Genomic DNA, 23,905 nt, shown 5'->3' with positions numbered 1-23,905 from the left:
ACAGAAAGAGTCTAATTTACAACTGAGTTGTATTCCAAAAGTTCACTTGTAAATTGATTGACAGATTGGCAGATTTTCCAATAAAATTAATGCTTTAAATAGAGTTTGGTTCCTAGACTCTTCTAGCCCTAGTCCCCAAATCATCTATTTAAACTAAAATAAAATTCCTCTTTCATGTAAATGAAAGCTCCCATTGTAACTGAAAAAAAAAACCTTATTCACTCGAAATGAAAAATAATAGAAAACAATAGTTGTACATGATCAGCATTTCTACTACATAATAGCAATCCTTTATATAGTGCTTTAGCATTTGCAAAATACTTTTAAATTTTTACCTCATTTTGTCCTTAAAATAACCCTGGGAGGTGTTGTTGTTCAGTTATTTCACTCATGTCTGACTCTTTGTGAGCCTATTTGGGATTTTCTTGGCAAAGATACCAGAGTGATTTGCTCATTTTACAGATGAGGAAACTGAGGCAAATCCTGGGAAGTAGGTGCTAACTATTATTATCTCCATTTCCAAATAAGAAAACTGAGGCAGATAAGTTAAGTCACTTGGTCAGTGAGTGTCTGAGGCAAAATTTGAACTCAGGTCTTGCTGTTGCCATGTAAGGTGCTCTGTCCACTATGATTTCTAACTACCTCCCATCATGGCTGTAAGTCTTTTTTCAAGTTTTGAACTCAGGTTCAACTGTAGGTCCCTGCTCCATCCATTAAACCACTTGGCAGCCTGAGGGGTAAAATATGCTAATGGAGCTAGCCTAGGAATTCACCATTAAAAGTCATGTCTGTGAAGAGAAGTATTATGTTGTACATGGCAAGAAAGGAACAGGAAAATGACCCTTCCCTGTCATATAGGCATCTAGCCATAGCCACAAAAAGGGCAGGGACAGAAATGAAGAGACCTGAAGGAATTCAGTAGTGGAGGAGATAGGAGGAAGTTTACGATTAAGGGTAAGAAGTCCACATGAATAGAGACTGAATGGTAGGGCTGGGTTTCCACTTGCCACCCTCCCTGGATCCCTACCATCTGGCATCTCTGGGCCCCCATCACCCAGACCCATCCTAGATGAAACCCTTGGGGCTCATATTCCAACATCCATCCTGTCCCCACAAGAGAATAAAGTAATGAGCACAGCAAAGGCAAACAACATTAAGATATTTCAAAACAGTGACTAATCATGACTTAAGAGGAGTGATGGTGAAACACACATACCTCCCTTTTCTCAGCAGAAGGGTGGAGGACTATAGGTATGGAACGAGGCATACGTTGTCAGGTGTGGCCAGCAAACATTGATTTATTTTCATTAGCTATATTTCATTATGTTCTATTGTGGGCCTGGGGAGTGGAATGGTCATTAGAAAGTGATGTTAATGGGGGAAAAGAGCATCAATAAGACACTCGTTAAATCTTAAATAGCATCTACCTGTAAGAAAATGACTACACTGGGATTGTCTTTTTTTTGGCCATGCCCTTTAGCATTGTTTTCAGGCTTTCATGTGGTAGTTTTTGTGGAGCCCAAAATAAAGAGAGCCAGCTTGCCACAGAAAGCCACATGTGCATGGGAATGGTTCATTACTGTGTCTGAAAAGAAAGTCACTATCTTTCCCAGTGCATTGTGGGCCATTTGAAAATGTATCTCTTTGGCAGCAATAAACCAAACACCAGTAATTGATTTTAAAAAAGGGGGGCTGGGGGGGTAGGGTGGGGAGCAAACATAGCAATACCAGGAACAGGTTTTACTTTCCTTGTCTTTTCCTCCCATTCCCAAAATATAACCACAGCAGCTATTTGCACTCCTAATGACACTGTATGCCCTTGAACAAAGGACTAGGCATTGCTCAGAGTGGGGAGGACCTTTTATAGGTCATCTAGTTCAACTTCCTTATTCTCCATATGAGGAATCTGAGGTCCCGTGAGGGAAAGGGAATTTGTTGTTGGTGTTGTTTTAATAATATCTTATTTTTCCCAATTACATGTCAAAACAATTTTTAAAACTTCTTCTAAATTTTTGAGTTCCAAACTCTCTCCCTCCTTCCCTCTACTCCTCCCTCCCTCAGACAGCAATTTAATATAGGTTATACATGTGCACTCATGTAAAACATAGAAAAGGGACTTGTGAAAGACCACATAGCTAGGTAGTGTCAGAAGTAGGACATGACCTCAGGTCTCCCAAATCCCCAGTCTAGTTCTCTTTTCAGAGCACCATACCCTAAAATTTAATTAAATTATTATAATTACGTTAATTAAATTAAATTTAAGGGTAAATCCCACCTCCACCCCCCTACACACACACACACACACACACACACACACACGTGCACATTTATACACACACACACAGGAGGAAACACCTGCCAGAAACACACACATTTCACTCCGAGGAGAGCTCTCCCCTGCAGCATTAGGGATTGCCATTGGTGTATACTGGGTGTACATCACTCAGGTGTCATTAAATTGGTGGGTGCTGCTATTTGGCAGTCAGCAAGGATACCTAGTCACGCTCCTGAACCAAGCATGTGTGGGAGGAAGGCTATATTTAACTTTGGTAATTAGGATCATTAAAGGCTATGCCACTTACTCATGTAATTGAAGAAGCCAGCTGTGTGCAGATGTGGGTGGTGAGATGCAGCACAATGCCAGCTTTTATGATTGTCCCAAGTCAAATGCTTCACTGTCAAGTTCAGAAAAAGTACCAGGAATTAGGCATTAGCTGCCATGGCCCCTCCTAGGCCCCCTTTGCTGCAGTCCTCCAACTTTCATGGTGTTTAAAGAGGATGGATGGAAGGATGAGTGAAGAGGGTCAGGGTGTTTGAGGACCCCCAGCAGAGAGGGATAGATCTGGGCTCTCGCTTCTCCTGTTACTCTCATTACTATAGATTTATTTATGCCCTGAATGGTTAGCACATATTGCCCATACCAAAAACAAAGGAAGCCCCCCATAGTACTCCATTTCTTTTGAATTTGTCCTTTTTAGCCCCAGTTTCAGAGGGATTCAAGATAGGGGCATTGGGATAGGGGCAGGGATAGAAAGGAGGTGACCAGGTGACTGAGGGATTACCATTGCCCATGAACCTGGTGGAAGAGTTAGGTGTCAAAGCCAGGAATTCACAGGCAGGTAGGGCTGGGACTCTACACAGACACAAGCAGGGTCACAGGCAGGGAGAAAACAGAGCCCCTGGGCTGAATAGGACAGGCAAGCATGGTCAGCAAGATGTTTGTTTATCACAGCCAGAAAAACTGGAAGCTGAAGCCTGTGTCTTTAGATAGCACTGGGGGATGGTCCCCAGCAGGGGTTATATGAATAGCCTTTGTCTGGGCTAGATTTGAGCTTCCCTAAGCAGCTCCTCTGAAACAGGCCCTCCCTACCTTAAAGGGCTCTCTGCTCATATCTAGTAGCACAGCTTCTGTCCTTAGGGCTGTTGAAGGCCCAGCTGGGCTCAGAAGAAAGCTGAAGCTTCTTCCTTATCCCAGCATCTCATCTGCCCCATTCTTTCCTAACAGCCAAAAGCCGCCCCCACCCACCCACCCATCCACTGGAACCCTGAGAGTGCCGATGGTGATATAAAAAGAAAGGATTTCTTTTCATTTCATCTGTATAGGGAAGGGCACCATCATTCTATATGCTTTCCTGCTTCATCTGACAGGAGCCTCATCATAGCTCTGCCCACAGATCTTATCTGGTGAATCATTTTTTGTGTGAACTTGGGCAAGACATTCAACTTTTCTGAGCCTAAATTTCCTCATTTGTAAAATGGGGAAGGGAGTTTAACTTACACTACCTGCCTCACAAGGTATTTAGATGATAGGCCCTTTGTAAACTGCAATTCTCTATTTAAATTTTAGTTGTCATGTGACCCCATTTGGAGTTTTCTTGGCAAAGATACTGGAGTGGTTTGCTATTTCCTTTTCCAGCTCATTTTATATATGAGGAAACTGAGGCAAATAGGGTTGTAATTTTCCCACGGTCACGCAGCTAGTAAGTGTCTGAAGCCAGATTTGAACTCATGAAAATGAGTCTTCCTAACTCCAGGCCTAGGGCTCTATACATTGTACCATCTAGCTGCCTGATGTTTAAATGCCAACTACTTAATAAACTGGTTTCCTATGAGCTTGTCTACTTGTGTGGGAAAATTAAATTCTTTCTTAAATACATCCTAGAAGAAATGTGGCAGACTGAACTGGACTGGGATGTTTAGTTTCTAGTACTGACTATGCCCCCTTGGTCAAGTCCCTAGGCCTCATGTGGGTCCCTCCTTTGTAAATGGAAGGGATTAGATTAGGCAACCTTTATGTATCCTTCCAGTTCTAAAACTTGGTGATTTCTAATTAAACAGATAAATCTAGTGTTTCTCTTTGACCTTTCTTCCTTTATAATTAGTATTTTTATATTATAGATACTTTTTTTAAAAAGTACAAAACCAAATGAGGAACTGTTGACCAAATAACTGATTTAAAAATCATACAAACATGGAAATGTAATACACAAAGTAGAGTCCCACATGGAAGAAAAAATGCAAGAAGATTCCAGGGATCTAATCATAAAACCCTTTCTGTCTAGGTCTTTATCTGGCTTCTTATGAAAGTGAAAGTCCAGAGAACCAAGTAGAAAAAGAGAGGTGGAAGTCTTTAAGGTAATCATTCCTTTCTAATCCCTTTCACTAATGCTCATGTATACAAAAATCTAATACTCAACTTACTTTATCTTCAGTACCCTCACTCTAGAGGATATATGTCAGAAATGATTCACAATGGGTAATGAGAATTATTCAGAAGACTTCTCAACAGAGTCTCTTTTGTGACTAGGCATATAATAGCATTGTTTTAATTACTACATATGAGTAAAATCACTATATTTTTAAAAAACGAAATGCCAAAGAAATGTTTTTATAATTTATTCATTTTAAGCTTAAATACAAAATGAGAAAAAAGAACATAAAGAGAAGATTCGATATCAAACCATGAATTCAAAGAATTTTTTTAAAAAACCAATAGAATAACTGTAATGATTTTGTTTCATCTTTGTCTATAAATGTTTCAAATTGCAGGTCTACTATTTTAGGAAAGACTTGAAGAACAAGGAATTGAAAAAGTAGGAAAAGAAAAAAAAAACAGCAAAAATACTTTGCACTACTGATTCCAAAGATGCCTATTGGGGATTTAGGTGTCAATTTCTTTCTCTTTTTTTGATGAACCGCAAAACATGATGAACTGCATTCTCTACTGAAATTGACAGCATTCTGCACAATTATCCTTTTCTAAATGTTTCTATCCTGGAAACAACAGTGGCTGTCACTCACACCCAGGGGCACCAAGACGGCCTGGGCTGATGGTTCCCTTGTCTCTGAAGACAGCGAGTCATGCCACGGTGCTACCCCAAAACTTTGCGAAGCTCACACGATCAAATGGAAACAAAAAAATCCTTCAGTAGGTGCTTCAAGAAGCAGCCTCTAAGTGTGTTCCCAGGACCATGAAATTTCATTGTGTCTAACTCTGTTCCGTCTTGAATAAAAACTTTGTCCTCCAAAAGGGATAACCAGCCTAGTTGGGTAATGAGTGCATTGCAGTCAAACATACCAACTACTGAGACAAAGGCCCGGGGAGTCTTGATATCACAAATACAACATGACAGGAACTGTCCATTCATGGCTTCCTTCCTTAATCATTGCTTCTCTTTCTGGAACTCAAATCTGAGGACTGGTTGAGCGTGAAACAATACTGGCCGTATCAATTGTACCTTCAGCTTCTGCTGATGAAGCACATTGCTCTGAAAGATGGGTTTACTTCTAATTAAGGCATGTGGGTCATTCCCTGGTTCTGCTGATGCTATGAAATCTCTTCCATGACATATGATGAAATATAACTGGGTGAAACAGGTCAGTGGGCCAAAGCGGATTTCACTCTGTAGATAACTCATAAGTTAAATTTTGTGGAGTTTAGTTCTGATGTGACATCGTTATTTTAAAATATATATATTTATCCCTTGGATCCAAGATGAACTTGGCATAAATACCCACAACCTCATCAAGTTAGGGCTCCTAGACAGTCAAAGTTATTGGAAGTGGAGATTGAATGTGATTAGCATTTCTTCTCCATAAGCGTTCATGTTGTATAGATTATAACAAGCGCAAAACAATCATGCACTTATGAGAAATAAATGGAGCACCATCCTGTAATGTAATTAACATATCTGCCACATTCACTCAAATGCTCCACTAATAACCCATGCTTGTCTTATTTTTGTTCCATTGAATATAGAGCATAGTTCTTTACTTGGAGAAATGAACAGTCCACAGAATAATTGAACCAATCACTTTGGCCATTTTGATGATCGATAGGGATTGCCTCATTGAGCAGAATTGGCCATGATAATGTCCAGTCAATTATAAACAGCCATGTTCAGAGACTGGGTTTGGATACAAACACACAGTCCATGTTTCTTGGAAAATTTGGTTAAAAGATCCAGTGAAATGGGATCATTTTGATAATGATATTGTAATGAACTAGTTGAAAGTCTAGATATGTCAAGGGGCTACATATCAGCCCATGCCTTTGGTGAGTAGTTGTCCTGAACAAAGAGCATAGAGCAGGAGTCCTGTGTTTTCATAGATGTTTTAGTGGCATATCCAAATATTGTTTGTATCCTCAAGTGGCTGGCCATTTATGTCACCCCATTAATAAAAAACATAGGATGCATAAAGTCCTACTATTGCCTGGTACAAAATGCTAGTTTGGGAGAATCAATTTCCTGGTCGCATCCTGGCCAATCTGATCTGAATAAATCCATTTTGAAGAATCCCTAGGCAGTTAGCAGTGTTAGGCCTCCAGTCCTGGGGTTCCTTGTCCATGTAGACATATTACAAAAGGCAGTGTTCAATCTTGTAATCTTTAGCTTCATCCAATGTAAAACTGAAATGTCAGAGGCTCTAGAAGTAATCTATATGTGATTCCTCAGCAGCTGACCTAGGCCCATGGTCAGCTCCTGGAATATCCCCAAAAGGCCAGTGGAAGCCTTTGGGAATAACAGGATCTCCACTGGGGCAATGCCAGCTGACATTAGTACTTAGTTACCACCTGATGCTGGGCCTGGATCCCATTGTCTGTATATCAGATTGTCGCCCTACCACATTTTCATTCATTTTGAGAGTTTAGCTTAAACTCACCATGGGAATGGCCTCCTTTAGATAGACAAAGATTCATCACAGTTCCTAATAAAAGGGAACACATTCCAAGATAATGAATGATTATTCCATTTATACTAGTCTGTTCATTATGAAGCCCCTTAACCAGGTGTACATGGTATTATTAGGTCAACCTGCTCCACCAATAGGACTGGGCTCCCTCAAGATTCTTGGGGGGGGGCAGCGCTAGATAAGAAAGGCCAAGCCATCCAAAGGTCTCATAGCTGGAAGACTTTATTGGAATCCTGTCTTGTGCAAAATGCTAAACATATCTCCTCTCCCCTCCTGGCAACATGGGAAATGATATATCACAATATATTACATTGACCATATAAACAAGAAACTGTAGCTACTGAGAATGAGGAACTTTCTGCATTTACACCAATATCCCCAAGTATACCCCATGCAGATCCTTGCAGAAACAGATTTAGACATTAAGCAAAATCATTAATTTCCCTTCTTTATTAACACTTTTTCTTCTACTGTAGCAAAACTAAGTTTGGTAAAGGACGTATTACTTTTACCATTCTCTGCAGTTTTAGAAGACCAGTGCCCAATCTTGTAGCTCCTTATTTTGGTATGGATGCAATATCAAACTGTAGCTGTCCGTAGTTAAATATCATTTGTGTGCAACTTAAATAACTAGTTATTCATATTTCCCGTCCTGCTATGGCAAAACACAAGGCCCACTCAATCACAGGTCACCAGAATCAGCGGATTCTTATCTAACTGCATTCTTGAGGGGGTTTGTCTGTGAAAAACACTGAACACTGAACCTATCTTGCAGAACAAAGAGAATCTAGGCATGTGCAGCTCAGCAGTGTGCATCCTGGAGCTCTGGGGAAAGCAAGACCTTTCCTGAAACCGTAGCATGAATTATTCACATATTCTTCACAGCAGCTCTGGGTACAGAGTGAATATGAGAAAATGAGCCTTCGAGGCTTCTCTCTGGGAAGATTGCCAGGAGCCCTGCCCCTCTCTAGGGGGCACACCAGCCACTTCTGTGGCCCCCTCATTGCCCATACATTATCCCATACGCTCCCTTCTAGCAAAAGGGGTTTTCCACAAAGAACACAGATTCCACAGGTGGCTACTGAATGCTGAATTCAGTTCCAGGTGGTCAGTGGCTTAGCTCCAAGCACAGAGAGATGGTTCTTCGCCCTTTCTGCCTGTATATACACTGAGCATGAGGATGAGATACAGGGTTCCTTCTCTCCCTTTTGATGAGACATCAGAGGAAGGGGTTGGATAATGAGCTTATTTCACTTTAGAAAAGGATTCAGGTCTTTATTAACATTCACCTACCTTTAATGGGATTTTGTTGTAAATATGTTGTTTTAATATATATATTTTTTTAAAAAAACACAGTTCATGATAGTCAAGCCAGCCAAGGATGTGTCTCAGATTTCTGAATGTCTAACTGGTCAGTGCCAAGGCCCTGGTGGGACTTTTTCTCTCTCTCTTAAAAGGAAGACAATTCATATTAGACAATTAAAAAACAGCAACGTAATCAGTAGCACTTCTGAGTAGGATAGAGATAGGGACTACACCTGTGATTTCATCGATATAGGGAACCACTGTATGAGAAATTCTCTCTACCAGTTTAGGTTGGCACCTTCTCTACAATGAATTGTCTCAGAGAATTGGCAGGAACATGGAGGGCTTGTGACTTGCCAAGGCTAACATGCATCAGAGGCAAGACAAGAAATTCAGCCCTCCTTGGCTCTGAGGCTATTTCTCTGTCCAATTCTCCAGGTTGCCTCTTACCATTAAGCAACAAAAAGAAAATGGCAGGATGAGTTGTAGGCATTACTCGAAGTACACAAACACTTCCATTTTTCAGAATTTTCTTTGGGAAATTTACCTTGTTACCTACCTCTGTAAAAGCAGAAGAAAGGGTAGGCTGGGTCCATTAGCAGTCACAATCAATCTGTTAGCCCAAATACTTTTGGGGAGGAAAGAGAATAGATTTCCATTTGGATTTTCTCTAAGTTTCAAGTATATAGTGAAAATAATTTTTTAATTAAAAAAAATCCTTCTTCCACATTTGTTTAACCCTACTTGTCTTCTGCAGCACTGGATTTTAGAGCTGGAAAGGATCTTAGATATAATCTAGGCAAATCCTTCTATTTGCCAGAAGAGGAAATTAAGGAGCTGGAAAGTAAAGTGATTGGTTCTAGATCCATGACAGCTTGTTACTGGAGGAGAGTCAGGATGAGCCATGTGTTCTACTCCTGATCCACAATTGTTCCCACCATATTTTGCTGCATCCTAGACAAAAACAACCCTTTCCAGTGATGTTCTCCCTTTAGACAGACAACCTTTGCTATCAGAAATGAAGAAAACAACCTGTGTACAAGTATGGTCAGTGAAATTCTGCATTCAGATTCCCAGAACTCACCAATTTCTAGGTGCAGCTAATTCAGATGGAATAGGTTAAATGAAATTCCCAGGATCAGTCCCCTATTGAACATCTTCCTCTGATGAGAGATCACCTAGATTCGCTGTCCAGAGGCAAGCTGCTGCCTTTATTAAGCAGCTTCAACTAGATCAGGGCTTCTTAAACTTTTCCCACTCATGACCCTTTTTGTCCAAAAAAGTTTTATGTGACCCCGGGTATATAGGTATATAAAATAGGTATACATAATCTTTCATGAATCCCATACTTGGTTACATGATCTCATATGGGGTCACAACCCACAGTTTGGGCTCGATGACCTTTAAGGTCCTTTACAGCTTGACAACTACAATTCTGTGGTCCTTCCCGAGTCCCTTTGGCTTCTGAAACCAAAGCACTGAGACATTGATTAGACTTGGTTGGGTAAAGCCAACATTCTTCACCGTGAAGAACAAATCAAGGAAGATCTTAGCCAAAAGCCTGATGGGAGCTTTCTGCCTATCCTGCTGTAGCTGGAAATCAGGAAATCTAGAGTGGTTCTGTGTATTGTTGTTCAGTAGTTTCAGCTGTGTCGACTCCTCGTGACCCCATTTAGGGTTTTCTTAGCAAAGATGCTGGAGTGGTTGGCCATTTCCTTCTTCAGCTCATTTTAAAGAAGAGAAAACTGAGGCCAACAGGGTTCAGTGACTTGCCCAGGGTTACACAGTTAGTAAATGTCTGAAGCTAGATTTTAACTCAGGTCTTCCTGACTCTAGTCCCAGCCCTCTACCCACTGAGCCACCTAGCTGCTTTGGTGCTTAGCATCCTCTGAGAGGTAGTGTGGCATGGAGGACAGAGAGCCAAGCCTTAGAATTCGGAAGATCTGAGTTCAAGTTTTGCCTCTGATATATACTGGTTATGGGACCCCAGTTTTTCTTAATGCCCCGAGTAACCAACCATCTAAGTTGCAGAGTTGCTGATCTGTGAGGTTAGAAGACATTTCTAAACTGGGAGTTTCCTCCTTAGATGAAACCACAGGTCTAGACCAAAAAATATCAACATGAAGAAAATCATTTTAAAGTGTCCTGTTTGTCCCTTTTGATGTTTTCTTCTATATATTTTGGTTTGTTTTGGTCATCCATCCCTTTTGTGGTGCCTTGCACATAGTTGGTATTCAGTAATGTTTATTGAATTGAACTGAATTCCCATGCAGATGTTTTACTGCTGTATATTCACAAATAGGCTCCTAGACATCCTAAGACATGCAGCAGTTATAAAAGCATCCCCTTCACGTTGACTATCCAATCTTTATCTGGGCTATGGTATTTCAAGTGACTGTATTTATAAAACAGCAAGTGTGCCATCTTACCCCCTACTGACAGGAGACAGTATGTTGTGTTGCAAAGAGAACAAAATTGGGGGCAGCTTGGTGGCACAGTGGATAAAGTACTGGCCCTGGATTCAGGAGGACCTGAGTTCAAATCCGGCCTCAGACACTTGATACTTACTAGCTGTGTGACCCTGAGCAAGTCACTTAACCCCCATTGCCCCACAAAAAAGCAGGCAAAATTTGAAAAACCTGAGTTTGAGTCATAGCTCTGCAACTTCCTAGCCTTGTGACCATAGGGACTGAGCCTCAGTTTCCTCATCTGTAAAATAGACATACTCCTTTCACTACCTACCTCACAGGGTTGTTGTGGGGATCTAATGAAAAAATGAATGTGAAAGTACTCGGTAGTTGTAATGTACTATAAAAATGTCAATTGGTATTCTTTAAATAGGGTTATTTTGTTCCTACAACATTTGATGTGGAACAGGCCCCAGGTGTGTGGATAAAACAAGTTATCCCTTTTGAGTTCTAGTCTTTCTTAAAAGAGACTAATCTGGGGCAGCTAGGTGGCACAGTGGATAGAGCACCGGCCCTGGAATCGGGAGGACCTGAGTTCAAATCCAGCCTCAGACACTTAACACTTACCAGCTGTGTGACCCTGGGCAAGTCACTTAACCCCAACTGCCTCACTTAAAAAAAAAAAAGAGGCTAATCTATATGGTACTTTGTTGAATGTGTTTTGTCAACATAATAAAAAGTTTGGGCAAGGAACATGTTCCTTGATAATGAGTTCCCTGGGCCTCAGTGTCCTCATCTGTCAAATGAGGAGGTTGGATTGTCTTGACCTCTGAGGTCCCTTCCAACTCTAGAACAATAATCCTAGAATTCTAAGCTTTGTTCTTCTTAATTGACAGTCAGGGCTCACTGTGGCTCTCCTGAGTACACATATAAACAGCCATTACTATAAAGACAATCAAGGTTAAATGCAGTGTAAAAGTCCAACTCTTTGGATTTGAAAATGTATATTCAATCTATAACACGATGGGGACTTCTTTGGGGCCATCTTATTCCCTTGGACCCACCAGGTTCTCAGAGTTTCCACTTGATTTCATGTAGGATAAATGAGAATCTGAAGGGGGGAATTTGAACAAGGTGTCAAAGCTGTCCCTAGGTGCCCTTAAGAGTTGGGCCTACATTCATGAACTTCTTGCGGATTTTCCATTACTGTAAATTCATAACCCCAAGATTCAGTCACAGCATAGAATAAAAACAGTCATCTAGATATCTGCCTCTACTATTTCTCAACTTCAGCCTCCACCATCGTGAAATGTTATCTGAAAGTGTGCTGACATCTTTTAAAGTTGGGAGGGAAAAAAAAACAAACACTGCCTTTTCTTGTGCAGAATTCTGAGGATTAGGCCTCGATTATTACAAAGTTGGCTATGTCAGAGCATTCTGATGAAATAATTATTCAGCTGATGTAAGCACTCCATTCACCCAGTAAAGAAACCTATTTTAAGCAATATTTGATCAACTCATAACAGCTTGATGGCATAACATCTAATCCTATGTTTCATACTACTTAGGTAACTTAGGTAACATTCTGAAAGACTATATTTATATTTGCCAAGTCTCTAAATGTTCGTTTTAGTACCTTTCCTATAGTTTGTCTACAGTTTCATTAGCAAAATCTAAATGTTGTGGTCAGTGTTTTAAAAACAGATTTTGAGTATGAACCCTGTATTCATTAATTGGGGACCAGGATAGCTAAATGTTAAAAAACAAACAAACAAAAAAATCATCACCAGGTTGATGGCCACCAAGTAATGATTTTTTGTTGTTGTTTTTGGCCATAGTAACTCATTAGACTGATTATTTGCCAAAGAAGGATCATGATCTGCATTTGATGATGAGTACTCATATGGATGGACAGTCCCAGTACATGAACACAATCATCAAGCCTGAGTAGCAGAAGAAGTAAGGTTTGCAATGTTTCTCAAACACACACAAAAGGAGGGTTTTCCCAAACGTTTGTCTTAAGATGTTTCTTCAGCAAGGGGTGGTGTTGTAAGCCTGGCATCCTAGCTCTCTGGGAGGCTGAGGCTGGAGAATCTCTTGGGTTAAGGACTTCTGAGCTGTAATGAGCAAATCTCTTGGGTTAAGGAGTTCTGAACTGTAATGAATGAGCTATGCCAATCGAGTGTCCACACTAAGTTCAGCATCAATATGGTGAGCCACCAAGAGCAGGGGACCACCAGGTCACCTAAGAAGTTCAGGTCAGAAATGGAACAGGTCAGAGTTCCCCTGCTCATCAACAGTGGGACTAGGCTCATGAACATTCCCTGTCGCTTCTTGCCTGGTCAAGATAGGGATACTCAGTCTTTTAAAAAGTCTGTTTCTTTAGTTCCATATTGTTCCCCATTTTCAGTTCAACTCTAAGTCGCTGTATAATAGTGTTCATTGTCTCACATGATAACTGACACTTGATTTATTGTTTGTCCAGGTGGCAGTAAAGTTACTTTGAAAGTGGCTCATTTTAAAACTGTACATAGCTCTTAACAAGTTCCAATAGTGATAAGCCTCCTGTATTCTTCGTTAACCCAGCAATAATAGTGTAGTCATTGGTATGTTTTTAGTTGTTGCAAAAAAAAAGTCTAATTTGCAACCATCATTGGAGTGTCTACCCCATTCTGATGCCTTTCCTACAACCTCGGTAAAATGATCATAGAATTTTTTTTCTGCAGTCATGTCAAGCTAATTTATATGTATACATAGTTTGTATATTAAAAATTAATTTACACTGTGTTTTAACAGTTTGCCTGAACTGTCTCTGGTTTCTAAATTTTGTAATGTGTTCGTCCAATAAAAAATATCACTGAAATCATGTGTATGCTGCTTACTTCCTAGTTCGAAATTTTGTCTTATTACTGAGTGGAATTTATTAATAACTTTGGCACAGACAAAAACACAGGGCTAGACTCCTTTCTTTGATACTCATCAGCCTCCATAGGAAGAAAGTACACATGCAAGGAATTATAAATGAGGCTAACTATAGCTGACCTTCTCTTTAAAAAAAAAATAAATAAATAAAATAAAATAAAAAAATAAAAAATAAATAAACAAAGGCCACAATGAATTAGATAACTTTCCAAAGTAATAATGGGTAACATTTGTATGGTACTTTATAATGTACATACATTCCAACTAGATCCTCACAATTATTCTATGAGAAATTAAGTGATTCATTCAATATCATCATGGCTAGTGACTACTAATTCATACTAATTCATGGCTAATTCATGACTGTGATTTAGTCAGGTCTTCTGACTTCAGATTTAGTGCTTTTCCCACAATGACACTGCAACTGTATGAAGTATGACAATGCCTGGCCCTATTGCCTTAATCCAGAATACATATAAGAATATTCATCTCATGACCATGTTGTTCTTAAATATAGCATTGAAATGGCAGCCCTAATTAAAACAGAATAGTTAGCTGGTATCTTCCAAAGAAGACACCTTGAGGCCTTTTTGTAATATTGCTGTTGTTTATTAAATGTCCCTAGCCCCTCTCCTTATGACGTCCAGATGCGCCAAATTCTTCTCTCAAAAAACTAAAAGATACAAAGTCCTGCATGGTACTCGTCTTCAGGTATTATCTATCACCTTACTCCAGTGACTCCTTCCCTACTGCATCCAGGATCAAATATAAACTATTCATCATTCAGTCTTTTACAGCCTGGCCTCTTCCTATTTTTCCAGTCTTTTTACAAGTTTTCCCTTCCTCCTTCCACTCAGTGGTCCAGCCATACAAGACTAATCACTGTTTCTGACACATGATGTTGTCTCTTCTCTCTCTACTCCTTTGTGCTGACCAGCCCAAAGAATGGACTCCCAGCTTCATCTCTGCCTCTTGGAATAGAGTCTCCTTTATTACTCCACTCCAGTACTTTCTTCTTCATGAAGCTTTTCCTAATCTCCTAAATTCCTAAGGCATTCCCTCCCCAAATTATTTGTATTGATTTTGTATTTATTCCTCATATGTCGATATATGTCACACACTATATGTAAGCTCTGGGCTTATTCTTCCAATGCTAATTTGTACTGTCAGTACAAGATCTTAGGATTTACTCTGAGTGACTGGGTGGTGTCTTCCTAATGCTATAGCTCAGGAACCCCCATGATACACTTCCACCTAATAATTATTAGTTGATATCAATGAGCCATCCAAATTTAATTGGTTTTAAGAAAGGGGTATTTACTAAGGCAGTATAATAAGAATAGTAGGTATGAAATATCCTCCCCTACCTGTTACCTCAAAAAAAAAAGTCTGAGAAATTCTGCTACCAGTCCATACAGAGTTCAGGAGAAAGTGTGCTTGAGCTTGGAAAATACATGTAGCAAAGGGGTAGCATGTGTCCTGATTGTTGGAAGTCTTCTTCCCTCTCTTCATGGTGAACTTCCCTTTAGCCAAGGTGTAGCTTCTCTTTGGGACTCCTTGAACAGTCTTAAACCAGGGCTGTCTTTCCCCAATCTATCTAGTTTGTCCTTGACTCTCAATGCAGACACTGTCATTGATTGTTCTTGGGATACTGCTAGGACTAGGACACTGAACGGAAGTCCCCAAGTCCTCCAGCTCTGAAAGTTCATAAATTCCTTCTCTGGTCAAGAGGAGGTGGGATGAAGAGGAGATCCACTCAAGTGATTCCTCCTTGGGGGTTGGCTAGAAAGGTTCCACCGCTGAGCTGCAACATAATCAGATCCCTACTTTCAAACTAACTTGATGGCCCCAGAGGGCTTGACCAAGTCCCTCAGCCACTCTGAACACACAGACTTTAATACAATCCAGTTGAAAGTAATGATTGATTGACTGATTGATTGATTGATTGAGCCAACAGAGGTTTAGACTTTTTTCACACCGATTCAAACCTCCAAATTCTTGAAATATGTTCTCAGCTGATAAAAGTATCAGGGCTGAGTGATGGGGTGAGTGACTCAAAGAATATATACACACATATATATACACACACTATATCTATCTATCTATCTATCTCTCTATCTATATATACACACACCTATACATATATATGTACATATTTTTTCCTCTATTAGACTATAAGTTCCTTGAGGTCAAGGACTATCACTTTTATACTTGTATCTCCCCCCCACCCCCCTTATCACAGTGAAACAAGCAAGTGGTCACTTGATAAGTGCTTTTTGATTGATTCTCTTTCTAGCTTCCTATACTTCCACAAATAATATTATTTGCAATAGCAATGAAATCAAGTAAACAAATAGTTATTAAACCCCTGTTTAAAAAAGAATATAGGGGGCAGCTAGGTGGTGCAGGGGATAAAGCACTGGCCTTGGATTCAGGAGTACCTGAGTTCAAATCCAGCCTCAGACACTTACTAGCTGTGTGACCCTGGGCGAGTCACTTAATTCTCATTGCCCTGCAAAAAAAAGAATATAAAATAAGCAGAAGATCACAGTCTCCTGAGCCTTTAAGAGTTTGTCAAGGACACAAACACACATGCATGTATTTTAAATTACATTATATCCCATTACATGCAATGGGATGGTGGAGCCTTTCTTCCTTTTTATGGACTTCGCCTTAGGTGGCTCTTCCTGGTTCAGTTGCTAATCATCCTTGACACCCCCCTCACCCCCCAACAGGTAGCCCAGTCCAACAAAATAGGAGGGAGACCTCCCTTCATCACTCTTTATATATATATATGTTTGCAAAGGAAAGGAAAACTCCATTTATTGAGTACCTACTATATGTAAACCACCACAAAATGCAAGACTGTATATAATGAATTGCTAGATTTTATGGTATAAACTGTAAATGCTATTAAAGGTCAGATAAGGTCTGAAAGATCATGGTGGGCTTAAGTAGTGAGGGAAGTATTTGGAAAGGTTGGTACTTGTATTGGGCCTTGAATGGAGAAAAGAGCATGACCTGACTGGAGCAACATTCATTTTAGGGTTGGCTGTAGGGTCACTAGGTAAGATGATGGAGGGTCTTGAATGCCAGATTGAAAAGTTTAGATTTCATCCAATAAGTGATTGGGAGTCATGATTCTTAAGGTTCTTAAGGTAACAGGGAGTAATAATAAAGTGAAAAGGGTTTTTAGGAAAAATTAAGTGATCAATAAGATTAATTGGGAAGGGGACATTTGTAGCAAGGAGACTGGTTAAAAGACACCATCCAGTCCCTAGCATCCAGGTCCTGCCACTAAGGATGGAACATGGTTCAAATTTCTGTTTATATGATCTAGTTCAAGAGGAAACCTTGTGGCAAAGAGTTAGAAATCAAGGGGATGCCCATCAATTGGGGAATGGCTGAACAACTTGTGGTGTATGAATGTAATGGAATACTATTGTGCTATAAGAAAGAATGGCAGGCAGATTTCAGAAAAACCTGCAAAGACTTACATGAACTGATACTGAGTGAAGTGAGCAGAACCAGGAGAACATTTTACACAGTAACAACAACATTGTGTGATGATCAACTGTGATAGACTTAGCTCTTCTCAGCAATACAAAGATCCAAGACAATTCCAAAGGACTCAGAATGGAAAATGCTCTCCACATCCAGAATAAAGAATTGTGAATTCTGAATGCAGATTGAACCATACTGTTTCTACTGTTTTTTGTTTTTGTTTTCCTTTTTAAGGTTTTTCCCTTTTGTTCTGATTCTTCTTTTACAACATGACTAATGCAGAAATATGTTTAATATGATTGTACATTTATAAACTATATCAGATTGTTTTCTGTCTTGGGGAGAGGGGAGGGAAGGGAGGGAAGGAGAAAAATTTGGAACTCAAAATCTTATAAAAACAAATGTTCAGGGGCAGCTAGGTGGCGCAGTGGATAGAGCACCAGCCCTGGAGTCAGGAGTACCGGAGTTTAAATCCGGCCTCAAATACTTAATACTTACTAGCTGTGTGACCCTGGGCAAGTCACTTAACCCCAGTTGCCTCACAAAAAAAACAAATGTTCAAAACTATCTTCACATGTAACTGGAAAATAATGAGATACTTTTAAGATAAAGAAATTAAATTTTAAATTTAAAAAAGAGGAAACCTCAGGGCAGCTAGATGGCACAGTGGTTAAAGCACCAGCCCTGGATTCAGGAGGGCCTGAGTTCAAATCCGCCTCAGACACTTGACACTTACTAGCTGTGTGACCGTGGACAAGTCACTTAACCCCAATTGCCTCACTAAAAAAAAAAAAAAAAAAAGAGGAAACCTCAGAGGCTAAACCCATCATGTCACAGATGGGAAACAGGCCATAGATAAGTGATTTCCTTAGGCCAAATAGATAATGTTGGAGTAAGCTCTGAACCCAACTCCTCTAATTCCAAAGTACTCTTTGTGATGGACCACTAAGAATGAGGGAGTGAAAGTGGGAACTAAAGAACCTAGAGTCAAGAATCTCTAGGAAACCTGGTGCCTTTTAATCCTCCCCAAATAATTATTAAAGTCTAATCACCCATTTTGGTTGAGTTGTAGCCAAAAAAAATTAACACTTAAATTACACCTTGTGATTGCAGTCTGTTGCTTGATTAATACAATTGAGGGGTCTGGTTCTCCTGTGATTACATTAACTAAGGTAATAGTATTCAAAAGTACCTCCCATAGTATCCAAAATCTTTCCAAAAGTGTATATAATGGGAGTGATTGGGAAGGCCTCCCTCCTATTTTGTAGGACTAGAATACCGGCTCTGTAGAGCTAGGGATACACTGGTTCCTTGGAGACAGACATGTGCTTGTCTCAATGTCAAAGGATTTATGCTTTGGGATGACACATCAATCCTTTATTGATCCATTGGGGGATGGGGGGGTCAAGGATGATTGCATTGAACCAGGAAGAGCCACCTAATGAGTAGTCTGTAAAAGGAGAGGAGAAAGACTCCATCATCCCATTACATGCAATGGGATATAATACAATGCACTGACAATCCTCATTGAAATCGATCAATTGTTATTTTATAAAATCATGTCCCATGCACTACCAGTCTGATCATGATATTATTTGAAAGAAAGCATCTGATGTGCCAATCTCTGCTCCGTAGAGAGAGTTGGACATATTCTGCGTAGCCCTTAACCCCCTGCATACTCTCATCTCTATTTTCTCTACACTTCTGAATACTATTACGCACAGTCAGTCGGATTCCACAAGCCATTCAACTTCACAGTCTGGCCCCAAAGCACTTTCCTATTTTTACTCATCTCTGCAAAATTAATGCAGGTACCCAGGTAGCTTGTAGTAGAGTTTGACCTACTAACTATTTTGGGAAAACATGGAGACATTCATTTTCAGCGGTTAGGAAAAATGAAGGGAAATTTTTCTATCCATCTCAGAGCAGATTTCAACCTAATAATGTTTGTGACTTCAGCAATAAAACCAACAGGAAAAAATAAACAAGCATCCAAATATATTTAAGATTACAACCCAAAATCCTCAGGAAAAAAAGGACAATGAATGTGATTTTTTCAGGAGGGATTTTACCTAATAATTTTCTGCATTCTACTTACTACTTGTGGGACCCTGGACAAAACATTTTATCTGTCCGGACTTTAGTTTCTCATCTATAAAGTGAGGTGATTGGATTTGGATCATTGATTTAGAGCTGAAAGGGACTTTAGAGGTCATGGTTCCAACTACAGATGAGGAAACTGAGGCATTCTGAAGTTAAATGACTTGCCTAGGGTCAGACAATAGGATTTGAAGCCGGGTGTCCCTGATTCCCATTCTAGTGCCTTTTCTACTACAATATATGTTGCCTCAGTTACCTTTATGGTATCTTGACACTTTATATTAATCAACTGTTCTTACCCTTTGTCGGTCATGGACCCCTTTGACAGTCTGGTGAAGTCTGGGGACCCATTAGAATCATGTTTTTAATGCATAAAATCAAATGCATTAAGAATTAAACTAATTGTGTTGAAATACATTTATCCAAATAATTAGGAAACAAATTTATGAAATAGATATATATGTGTTCCTTTGTTAACATATTAAATAAGAAAATATACTTAAAATAGATGCAAGTTAAAAAAAATTTGAAGATATATCTGTAAGAAGTCTATTGTTGTTTAACTTAAATAAGAGCATTAAAAAGTGAGATGACCGTTGACAAGACAACATGCATGCATGTCATATTGGAAACCTAGGAAATTTTTAGCAATAATGTGATAGAAAAATAGATATTGTTTGTATTGATAAGAAGTCAAAAATAATTAATACTGCTATAGTTAATACTGCTTCTATGCTTTGTTGCCTACATTCATAATTGAGGAAATGCTCAGTTTTGGTTAGAAGTTAGCAAAAATAAAAATAATTTTTCCTATTCAAGTTTATGGACCCCAATGGTTCATGGTCCAGTTTAAGAACCCCTGATACATGATAGCTAAGCTTCCTTTTGAATTCTGATGACCAAAGGTTTTTATATCATCATTAAAAGAAATAAAAGGGGGACAGCTAGGTGGTGCAGTGGATAGAGCACCGGCCTTGGAGTCAGGAGTACCTGAGTTCAAATCCAGCCTCAGACACTTAACACTTACTAGCTGTGTGACCCTGGGCAAATCACTTAACCCCAATTGCCTCACTAAAAAGGAAAAGAAAAGAAAAGAAATAAAAGAACCTTCTTGGAAATAAAGTGAAATCGCCCATATAAAAATTGCTTTATTTATTTATTTATTTTAGAATCTCTATGTAAAAATGAAAATGTGATGACAGTCTTGTGAGACTGGCCATGGTTGTACATCCGTGTTTGTTTGGTTGGTTTTTGGTTTTGGTTTTGGTTTTTTTTGCAGGGCAATGAGGGTTAAGTGATTTGCCCAGGGTCACACAGCTAGTGTCAAGTGTCTGAGGGCGTATTTGAACTCAGCTCCTCCTGAATCCAGGGCTGGTGCTTTATCCACTTCACCACCTAGCTGCCCTATGGTTGTGCATCCTTAAGCACTTTTTCCAATTCTCAAATCTTATCAACAGATCAGACCAAGAATTCAGTGTTCTGATAACAGGCACTTGGCTAAGTCATTTTTGGTTTGTTCCCCAATTATTGGACATAAAGGCTCTTTCTAGCTTTTTACTGTTACCAATAAGACAGCTATGAATATTTTTGTACAGATAGGTCCTTTTGTCCTTTTGACAAAAGGTTATAGTACTGACAATGAGATTCCTGCATGGGGTGAAAATTATTATTCCCCATGTAATTTCTCCCCAGTGCTTCAAACTTAAATTCAAGCCCCCTCCAAAATAACAGTTGACAGGTATCCTGATGAAAATCATGAATGTCTTCAGGGGAACAAAACAGCGAAGTGCAAAAGAAAAGTCTGTCTTCTGCTTTGATTTATTAATCATCTAAAGACAAAGTAAGAAAAATAATAACTTGCTTTTATGTACCTTTTTGTAAGATTTGCGGAGTGCTTTCTTCATAACAACCATGTGAGGTAGAAGTACAAATGTTATTGTTCTTTTACAGAAGAGGAAATTGAGTCTCTGAGAGGTTAATTACCTCCTTTGCTCTTAATCACACAGGGAAAAAAGAGGGAATTTTGTATTTAACTTTGAAAGTTTTCCCCCCTTTGTCCTGCACTAAATGCACTTTGTGTTTTTTGGTTTTTGTTTTTTGTTTTTTTTGCAGGGCAATGAAGGTTAAGTGACTTGCCCAGGGTCACACAGCTAGTAAGTGTCAAGTGTCTGAGGCCGGATTTGAACTCAGGTACTCCTGAATCCAGGGCCGGTGCTTTACCACTGCGCCATCTAGCTGCCCCCTTAAATGCACTTTGTAACAATGCTTTTCTAAATAAAATTTTCTTTGCTCCTAGTGAGGCCTATATCTGAACAATTTCCCTGATGTTTCTCCGTATTGCCAATAAGGGAAATATTATTAAATCAAACTGTACCCAACCTAACGAACAATAACTCAAGTTGTGAGCTTTGCAATCCAAATGATTTTGAGTACCATACTATGGTCCCATGACCCCTAGATTACATTATAAAAGAGTATATTTGATTCAGATATATTACATGATGACAACCATTAACATCTTCCTCTTGATGAAATACCCACAGATGGAGGGGATAGAACAGAAGCCCTGATAATTTTCCCATCTTCCTCAATGCCTTTAGATTATGATAGTGTTCCTCTCTACCCCATTCCCTCCCCTCATGCTCCAAAACTTCAATGAACCCTTTGGATACCTTCACTTCAGATCCTCAATCTTCTCAACTTCCTTGACTTCCATTTGAAACTGCTTTGTCCTTAACTCTTCTCAGTAATACAGTGATCCAAGACAACTCCAAAGGACTCATGATGGAAAATGCTCTCCACATCCAGAAAAAAAGAACCGTGAAATCTGAATGCAGATTGAACCATACTGTTTCTACTTTTTGTTTTTGAGGTTTTTCCCGTTTGTTCTGGTTCTTTTATATCTAATGCCAGATTTGAATCCAGGTCCTCCCAACTCCAAGGCCATCACTCTATCCACATGTCATCTGGCTGCCTTTTTTCAGATGCTTAATGTTATTTTTTAGAAGAAAAAAAAATTTTGCCTCCTTCCCTTCCCCAACAAAAAAAAAAAGAAAGGAAAGAACTTCTTCCACTGTTTTTCAGTATGTTAAGATCCTCATGAAAAATACCTCACTTTAAAACTGCTGCCTTTTGCAGGAGGGAAGGTAGCACTTTATTGGGGGCCAGCCCCATGTGGGCCAGGGTCTGGGGTGTCATTCACAAGCCAGCTTCCCATTGAAGCTGGACAAGCAGACGGTAAAGGCCTGCAGGGGACAGAGGGGGAATCGAATCAACACACCAAATATCAAGCCCTGTTTTTAGTTTTGGCCAATTTCTGAGCTGTAAATGTTGACATTGAAATTTAAACAGTCAATTCTCTTGGACAGGTAAGAACAGCTGGCTCCAACACACCCCTGAGAATACCCCAAGTCTCTATCCTGTGTCCCCTTTGCTCTCTAGATTCACTTAGTGACATCATCAGCTCCCGTGGGTTCAATTATCATCTCTATGCAGTTGACTCCTCAATCTACATACCTAGCTTTAGACTTTACTGACCACCAGTTAAACATCACCAACTATCTGTTATTTTCCCCTATTTTACAGAGGAGGACACTGAGGCTCAGTAGGGTTTAGCCTGTGATTGCCTTCCAGACTCTAGGTTGAGCATGCTATCCAATGCACCAAGCTACCACTTTAAGATATCTTACACCCATCAAATTAACAAATATAATTAAAAACAATAAACATCTAAGGTTGGCAGGGCTATACTCTAACACCCAGCCTTATTCCTTTATTGATGGGGCTTTAAATTGGAACAAAAGTTTTGGAAAGCAATCTGTCAATATGTGTTAAGTGATGGATTTCATTAGAACCTTTGACCTCAGGAATCTCATTGTTAGCACTAGAACCTAATGGTTATATCAAAAGGACAAAAGGATCTGTACAAAATGCCATAGCTGTCTTTTTTTGTTTGTTTTTTGTGAGGCAATTGGGGTTAAGTGACTTGCCTAGGGTCACACAGCTAGTAAGTGTCAAGTGTCTGAGGCTAAATTTGAACTCAGGTTCTCCTGAATCCAGGGCCAGTGCTCTATCCACCGCGCCACCTGGCTGCCCCTCATAGCTGTCTTAATGGCAACAGTGAAAAGCTAGAAATAACCTATATGAACAATTGTGGAATGAGGCCAAAAGAGACTTTACTGAGAAACTGGTGTTAGGTCAGTGAAATGGAATCCTATTGTGCTATTTAAAAATGACAAATATGAAGAATGCAAATATAAATAGAAAACTTCTACAAAGTGCTGCAAATTGAGGTAAGCAGAAAAAAAATCCATTGACTCCAACCAAATGGGAAACAACTAGTGAAGACAATAGAACTATATAGCTAGACAGAAAAGAAATGTAAAAGGAACAAAAAACAAATAAATTAGTATTGTTATTTTGTTAAAACATATTTTTAAAATAAAAAATATAATGAAGTGCAGATTTCATTG

At 39.5% G+C, this 23,905-nt stretch overlaps 1 protein-coding gene across 2 annotated transcripts in view; it reads left to right on the top strand.

Annotated features, from left to right (window-relative positions):
- RASGEF1C (RasGEF domain family member 1C) overlaps positions 1-10,249 on the top strand; it is a 214,854-nt gene extending 204,605 nt beyond the window's left edge. For both annotated transcript variants that reach the window (XM_043983159.1, XM_043983158.1), the window contains 2 exons: positions 4,563-4,635; positions 5,050-10,249. In XM_043983159.1, coding sequence (XP_043839094.1) covers positions 4,563-4,635; positions 5,050-5,074 — 98 coding nt within the window. In that variant the 3' untranslated portion in view covers positions 5,075-10,249. The remainder of the gene's footprint in view (positions 1-4,562; positions 4,636-5,049) is intronic.
- The last annotated feature ends 13,656 nt before the right edge of the window (positions 10,250-23,905 follow it).

The sequence above is a fragment of the Dromiciops gliroides genome, chromosome 2, assembly GCF_019393635.1.
Source record: "Dromiciops gliroides isolate mDroGli1 chromosome 2, mDroGli1.pri, whole genome shotgun sequence".
Taxonomy (NCBI): domain Eukaryota; kingdom Metazoa; phylum Chordata; class Mammalia; order Microbiotheria; family Microbiotheriidae; genus Dromiciops; species Dromiciops gliroides.
Note: the sequence above shows the minus strand (reverse complement) of the source record. Positions and strands in the feature narration are given on the sequence as shown.